The 7,563-nt window shown below is 63.9% G+C and overlaps 1 protein-coding gene across 1 annotated transcript in view; it reads left to right on the forward strand.

Moving 5' to 3' along the window:
* The window catches only part of COL5A1 (collagen type V alpha 1 chain), a 184,251-nt gene that overhangs the window by 89,330 nt on the left and 87,358 nt on the right, over nucleotides 1-7,563 (forward strand). Inside the window, exons 15-19 of the mRNA XM_006165267.2 lie at nucleotides 2,546-2,620; nucleotides 4,215-4,307; nucleotides 5,701-5,757; nucleotides 6,190-6,243; nucleotides 6,504-6,557. Of these exons, the coding sequence (XP_006165329.1) occupies nucleotides 2,546-2,620; nucleotides 4,215-4,307; nucleotides 5,701-5,757; nucleotides 6,190-6,243; nucleotides 6,504-6,557 (333 nt within the window). The remainder of the gene's footprint in view (nucleotides 1-2,545; nucleotides 2,621-4,214; nucleotides 4,308-5,700; nucleotides 5,758-6,189; nucleotides 6,244-6,503; nucleotides 6,558-7,563) is intronic.

Genomic DNA, 7,563 nt, shown 5'->3' on the forward strand with positions numbered 1-7,563 from the left:
CGGGCCCGCGGTCCACCACTCAGGACCCCCCCCCCGCCGATTCCCGGCTGAAAAGGCTGGCCAAGGGCTCTGTGGTGCAGCCCGAGGGCTCAGAGCAGGTGCCGGAATCCCACCGACTGAGCAAGCGGAGTTGGTGCCCAGAACAGTGCACGTGTGTGCTCCTTCTGTTCTGGAGTCTGGAGGTCTAAGGCCAAGGTGTTGGCAGGCCAGGGCCGTGCTCCAGAGGCTGTGGGCAAGCGTCTTCCTCACCTCCTCTGCCTCCCGGGTTGGCTGTCCATGGCTGCAGGGGCTCATGGCAGCATCCCTCCCTGTCTGTCCCTTCCTTTGCATGGCCGGCCCCCTGTCTGCATCTTCTGCCCCCTGGTCTTTTATGGGGTTCCCGGATCTAGGACTTCCCCTGATATAGGCTGGTCTTCTCTTGAGATGCTTAACTTACAGCTGTAGAGACAGTTTCTCCAATAATTCCTACTGGTGGCCACTGCCGACCCCAGGACGTAGCCGCATCACTGACAGAGGCCGCCGTCTGGCCTGCCCCACGCTGCAGTTGCTTCTCCGTTCCGCCATCTGGGCAGGACTGACAGTCAACACCGCCTGCTCACATGCTTGGTGTGTTTTCAAGCTGCTGAGCCCAGGCTTGGCCTGTGACATCCCACTCCCTAACCCCCGGGCCATGGGCGGCCCTGCGGTTTCTTTCTTTTTCACTTTAGGCCTTTCCCATAGAGTACATGCACTTGGTGGAGAGAGAGGGAAAGTGAGAAATCACCCCCCAGAGGGGATGGCCACGCCGCAGTCCCTTCTCCTTCGTTCTCCTCTCAGGGTTTTGGGCATGCACGCACACGCACCTGGCATAATTTCCAAGCCGCTGGGTCTGGGACTGGCGCGGTGGTCGGCCATGTGAAATCCAGGGCCTTCACCACCACGTCACCCGCTGGTCCTGACGATCTTTCTGTTTTTTAGAGAGAGATTTTTGCTACAGGGTGGGTGTGCTTGCCGGAGATACAGAGAGAGACAGAGTCACCCTGGGGGATGGCCATGCCTCAATTCCTTCTCCATTCTCCTCAGGATTTTGGGCATGCATGCATGCACATGTGCCCAGTGTGCATTTTAAGCTGCCAGGCCTGGAACTCAAACCGTGGTCGGCCATGTGGGAATCCAGCGCTTAAACCACTATGCCACCTGCTGACTCAGGATCTTTCTTTTTTAAACTGGATTTTTGTCCTGTAAGGAATTTTTTCCTTTTTTAATGGCCAGGGAGGGTGATTGGCGATAGCCAAGTAAAGAACAAAAGGCGGGACCAGCAGGTGGCGTGGTGGTTAAGGCGCTGGACACTCCCACATGGCTGACCACGGTTCAAGCCCTGGACGTGGTAGCTTGCTTTCTCACTTTCCATCTCTCTCTCTCTCTCTGGTCAAATTAAAATGAATGAATAAATAAAATAAAATAAATCTTTAAGAAAAAAAAAGAACAAAAGGCGCTTATCAGTCCTTCCCCCGAGCTCCTCTGCTGTAGGGGCATACGCAGTTGCTGGTGCCCGCCTGTCCCTCGCTCAGAAGGCGTCTGTCCTATGAAAGCGGGAAGGGCCCACGGTGTCTGTGAGGGCGGCCTCAGTCCCCGAGGAGTCCATCGTGCACGGGTCCCCACGTGGCTACCTCCGTGGGCCCCGGCTTGCAGTGGAGGAAGAGCCAGTAGTACAGCCGTGTAACGGGGCGACGTGTCAGAGAAAAAGTCGCTGCCAGCCCCAGCGGATGGAGGGACAGCGCGTGGAGAGTGCGTGCTGTGAGCATGAGTTTCTGGCAAGTTCTACACACTCAGAACATTACCTCCGTTACTCCAGACACCTGGAATCCGAGCGCACGCGTTTCACAGGGACACGGGCTACTTCTGTGATCGAAAGCGGCGAAGAAAAGGTGGGCGAGTCGGGGAGGCGCTGGCAAGCGCGCCCTCCTCCGGATGGTGCCAAAAGAGCTGCTAGGTCTCTTGACCTTGGCTGGGAGGCGTTTCCTTGCCGGGAGCGCTGCCGTCTGGCCGTGTGGGCACCGGAGTAGTGGGTCAGCAGAGGGCACCTTGTCACCCGCTGAGGGATGGGCTCTCCGAATCGCTGTGCAGGGCTCTGTGTTCCCCGAGACCCTCCTGTCTCCTCTGTCCTCTGGGGTCCATCCAAGCAGTGGTGACCCAGTCCGCCCTCTGTCAGGGACCACTGATGGTACGACTGGAGTCGGCCTCAGCTTCCGTCTCAGCTCAGTTCCTGTTCCCTGTCGTGTGTGGGGACTCTCCTGTCCCTGGAATGGGAGAATCCCAGCCTTGCCCTCTCTGTCCTGCTCACCGTCTGTCCCTGGGCTCTGACTGGCCCCCTTTCTGCTCCACGTCCTCAGGTCCAGCTCAGACGGGGCCTTCCTGGACCTCGGCTGAGTGCCTGCCTTCCCGGGCCAGTTGCTGGCTTGGTCGCTGGCACAGGCTGGTGTGTGGCAGTTCTCTGCCGACTCTCACCCTCGCTGCTCGGTCCCTGGCTGTGCTCTGACCCAGCTCTCTGTCCCCGTGTCTGCAGGGCCCCCCTGGACGCCCAGGCCTGCCCGGTGCTGACGGCCTGCCCGGGCCCCCCGGGACCATGCTTATGCTGCCTGTGAGTACCCCATCGGGGGGGCTGTGGGTGTCTCGGGGGGCTGTGAGTACCCCGTCCAGGTGGCTGTGGGTGTCTGGGGGCTGTGAGTACCCCGTCCGGGTGGCTGTGTGGCCGTGGTTTGCAACAGGTCGGACGTTTCCGAGAAGGCTGAGCCCCTCAGCCTGCCCAACGGCTTCCTGCTGTGGTTACCCCGCCTTGGGGGAGGGCAGGCTGGGTGCCACAGTGGTCAGGGGCTGCAGGACAGGCAGTTCTGGCCCTGGCGGCAAGATGCCCACGTGAGCCTGGCCTGTGGGGGAAGGGGATGGAGACCCCCTGCTGGACCGTCCCATCCCGGAGCTGTGAGGCTGGGCTCTGGCGTGCGGGACATGGAGCCGTGTCTCTGCTCGCTCTGGGTGGGGCTGAACCAGTGCGTGTGGTGGGGGGGAGAAGGGGGTGGCCTGGACCTCGCCCAGTGGCCTCTGTTCCCCGTGCAGCCAGAACCTCCCAGGTCCCCTGGTGCTGTTTGTTCCGAGCAGCCTGCCAGGAGGGAGCCCAGCTGTGGCTCTGTGCCAGCCTCTGTCCACCACGGCAGGCTGCTCCTCTGCGCGCCCCTTCCTGGCCTCCTGCCCCCAGGCCCAGAGGCATCCTTGGTACCAGCACCTTGGTCCTGGGAGCTCACGGGAGCCTCAGGCACAGGGGTGTCTGCAGTGAGGCCACAGGGTCCTATGGGGAGGGGCCCGCAGGGAGACGCCCTCGGGCTGGCAGCACCCTTCAGGTGGTAGAGCTTCCCGGGCCATAGTGAGCCAGCTGGAGCCGGGCCTGGTCCCTCAGCCCAGGTTCACGCAGAGCAGGGAGAGTCAGGTTCCTCTCTCGGGGCAGGCGTTGGGCCTCAGGCTTCTGTCCTGGAGCCCGAGCCCATTGGAGCCCGTCAATAAATCCCACAGGCAGGTGGACGCGGGTTCTGCTCAGAGTGCCCCGCTCCTGCAGGCAGGCCCTGTGGGTGAGGCCGAGGGGCCACCTGTACTCAGGGTGGACCTCCCCTGAGATGCCGGTGCAGGTCGGCCACTCTGAGGGGAGCAGAGTCCCTCAGGCTGAAGACAAGCCTCCACTGTCCAGCACCCACCGCCCCGCTTGGGCTGTCGCGTGGACGCTCCCTGGGCCCATGGGTCTGCAGAGGAGATGGGAGTGTCTCCACAGGGAGCCCAGACCCGGGAGGGAGCCCCTGCCCAGGGCACCAGCCTGCATGCCTGGGGCTGGGTCACACCACGGTGCTGACTGAGGTCGCAGTGGGGCTGGCCGCGGGTCGGTCTGATGCCTGGGAGCTGGCACAATTGGGGACCGTTTGTGCTGGGCCTCTGGCATTCCTTCGTGATGACCGGAGGCTGTAGGGTACAGCTCTGTGGGTGCCAGAGAGGGTCTACTGGGTGCAGGGTCCGCAGGTGCAGGGGTGGGACAGTTGGCGGAGTAGGCCTTGTGGGGGGAGTCTGGGCCTAAGAGGCACCAAATCGGACCTTGGGGCTTTGCTGCATCCAGAGGCCTGTGGCACTGCCTGGGCGTGGGCCTAATGCGCCACCACATCAGTGCCCCTGGGTGACCCTTTGTCTCATACCTGCAGTTCCGGTTTGGAGGTGGTGGTGACGCGGGCTCCAAAGGCCCCATGGTCTCAGCCCAGGAGTCCCAAGCCCAAGCCATCCTCCAGCAAGCCAGGGTGAGTAGGGCTTGGGCCTGGGGGTCCAAGGGGACTTTGCCTGTACCTGGGGCTGCAGTGGCTGCGTGTTCCAGCCCAGAGGCCGCATGGAGGGAGGCCCCTCCACCAGAATGTGTGTCCCGCGGGGAGCCAGTGCCTCTCCTGTCTCCGTGTGGGCCTGTGAGCCCAGGGGGTATTGAGGAGCCTTCACTGGGTGCCCTGGCCGCTATGAGGGGCCAGCTCTGACTCTGAGAGGGGCCTCTGGGCCCTGCCACACCCCTGAGCTGATGGACCCACCTCCCATGTGCTGACTGTCAGTTCCACACCAGGCCCTCCACTGGGTTCTGGGAATGGAGAGGGAATCTCCATGTGGCCCCTGGAGGGGGCATGCGAGTGGTAGACTCAGGCTCCTGGGCTAGGCGGGCGGCTGGGCACGTCGAGAGGGACCCCTTGGGCCCTAGAGCCCCTCACTGCCAGCTGGCTGCAGAGGAGCGCCCTCCTGCCGGGATTGGCGTGTTAGTGAGCTGCGTCTCAGTAGATGTGGCTCCCAGTTGCTGAGTCCGTGACTGGTACTGCGGCCCAGCCGGGCGGCAAGCCTGCCCTGCACAGGGGAAGCTGCCATGCAGTCCCTCGTCTGTGTGGTATTTACGTGGCTCGCGGTGCACGGGTAATTCCAGGACCATCTCGGTATCGAGTAGGTGTCCTGGAACAAATCGCCCGAGTGACGCAGTCGGGTGTGGAGCAGACCCCGCTACCTGCCATGTTCTATCCCCGGGCCTGCCTGGCTGGGCTCGTATCGGTGTGTGTTTTAATTGAAGTCAAGTGGGTGATGGGCACATAAGAATTTACAGCACGGAAAACTTTCCGAATTAAAATGGCATCAGCTGGGGAAGCAGGAAGGCGGTCAGCGCAGAGGGGTTCGGAGGCCGAGGTAGGCGGGAGCCACGTGCCCGTGGGCTGAGGCCGTGATAGCCCAGGGCGGCCTGGGCCCCACTCCCCGTCTCCCCCAGTCGCTGGTCAGTGCTCGAACTGCCTCCCACGGGAAATGAAATCACTGTGACACCCTGGGCCTGTGAGAGTCCCTGCGGCCAGCCAGGCAGGGAGGCTGCGTCGTGCATCGGCACACGCACGGGCAAGGAGGGCTGCTCCCTGTGCTTGGAGGGAGGGCAAGGCGTGATGGGCGCCCGACCCTGGACCCCGAGTTCCACTTCCACCTCTGCTCCCTGACAGTCGGCACTGAGGACCCCGAGGAGCAGCTGGGGGCCCTGGGTGACCGTCTGCTTGTCCTGAGCCTCCTGTCCTGGATGGGGTTCCGGTCTCCCCTTCCCACCTGGCCCGGCCTCTTGGTCAGGGCCTGCAGACTGGGGCGGGGCTGCCTGTGACCCTCTCTCAGCACGTCCATTTTCCTTTGCAGCTGGCGCTGAGGGGACCCGCTGGCCCGATGGGTCTTACCGGGAGACCCGGCCCCATGGTAAGTCATGGGTGGGTCTGAGGGCTGGCCCTGCCCTGGCCGTGGTGGACTGTGGACATGGGGGACCCTCAGCCTCCCACATCAATGGCTCCTGCCTAGAAAGGAGCTTGTGGGGTACCCGTGTTGTCCTGGGCTACGTGCCACAGCAGACCGTGAGCACAGTCCCCTGGGGAGAGGGATGGCTCTGGTCCGTGGGCCCCACGAGCTGTACTGTCTAGCTTGGTCGGAATTCACCAGGGACCTCAACAGCTGCATCTCCAGCCCCTGACATGCCAGGGCAGGCGGGTGGGGCTCTCTGCGCCGTGGGGCTCTGGGCATCGCACCGCTGCGGGCTGAGACGGATCCCTGCCACCTGCCCCTGCATGCCCAGCAGCTCTGACCTGCTCCATGTCCTTCGTCTGAGCACACCTTAACCCTGACGTGTCTCCCTAGGGCCCTCCTGGGAGCGGAGGTCTGAAGGGCGAGCCGGGAGACATGGGGCCTCAGGTACGTGGGACCTGCCTTTGCTCTCTGAGGGTGCTCCTGGTGGTGGTGGTGACCGCTCGAGTGACGGTGCCCTGATGGCTGCCCTTCCTTCACGACCCTGAAGGCTCCGCGCGGCCTGACGGCAGAGCAGAGGGGCTGCTGCTGCTCTAGCTCCCGGGCCCTCACCAGGGTGGCTGAGCCAGGCCTGCTCCCTCATGCCTGTGCGCGGCAGGGACAGCGAGCACGGACTCACTGACGCTCTGTGCTCTGACTCCTGGCAGGGTCCCCGAGGTGTGCAGGGCCCGCCTGGGCCGACTGGGAAGCCTGGGAGACGGGTGAGTGGTGCCCTGAGCGCGTGGCTGCGGGGCAGCGGCTGGGTTGCTGGGGAGCTCTGACCCGCGGAGGGGTGGCCTCCTCCCCAGGGCCTTGTGGGAAGGCGGGGCACGGCTGCAGCAGGCGGCCCCATGCACCCAGCGTGCGCCCTCCCGGGCCGATGGACCTTTCACCAGGGCGCGGTTTGTGGTGGTGGTCAGGCACTGGCCTCTCCCAGCGCCTGGGCCTCGGCTCCCACTGCTGCCTTTTCAGAGGAGACATGGCAGAATGAGAAAGGCCCCACAGTCATGGAGGCCCCAGCTCCGGAGTGAGCATGGCGGATAAGCACGGGTGCCTCTGAGCCATGCTCGGTTCGCCCGACTCGCATCGGCTCCTCACGGCTGCAGGTCTGGGGATCTGTGGGTGATTCCAGGTCACCGGGAGTTTTGACCCTCAAGACAGCAGGCAGCTCAGCTTGGACCCAGCTCTGGAAAGGGTTTTATTTCCTTGGGGTTTTCTTCTGGATCTCTGGAAACTGGCAAGTTTCACTGGAGTGGTTGCTGGCCCGGCCGTGGCAATGGTGCAGGGAGCGCCGTGTCCTGTCAGGCTGGAAGCCACGTGCCGGGCTGGGTCTGGGTCCCTGGGCCCACTCGGTATCGTGCTGGGTACCCGTGTGGGCTCCCAAGGTCCCGAGAGCTGGAGGGTGCACCTACCACCCCGCCCGTCGTTGGGAAAGCAAGTTCTCTCTCAGGGCGAGGGAGAGCAGAGGCCGGGCAACGGAGTACGACAGGGTCAGTGGAACAGGGTCACGTTTGGCAAGGAAGTCACTGGGCCCCAAAAGCACCCTGTAGGAAGGGTAGGCATGGCAAGGTGGACGCAGGGCCAGGTGGGCACCCCCCAGGAAGGGCAGGCGTGGCAGGGTAGGCTCAGGGCTGGCGGGCACCCCCCAGGAAGGGCAGGCGTGGCAGGGTGGGCTCAGGGCTGGCGGGCACCCCCAGGAAGGGCAGGCGTGGCAGGATGGGCTCAGGG

This window comes from Tupaia chinensis, unplaced genomic scaffold (genome assembly GCF_000334495.1).
Source record: "Tupaia chinensis unplaced genomic scaffold, TupChi_1.0 Scaffold143845_1, whole genome shotgun sequence".
NCBI classification, from domain to species: domain Eukaryota; kingdom Metazoa; phylum Chordata; class Mammalia; order Scandentia; family Tupaiidae; genus Tupaia; species Tupaia belangeri.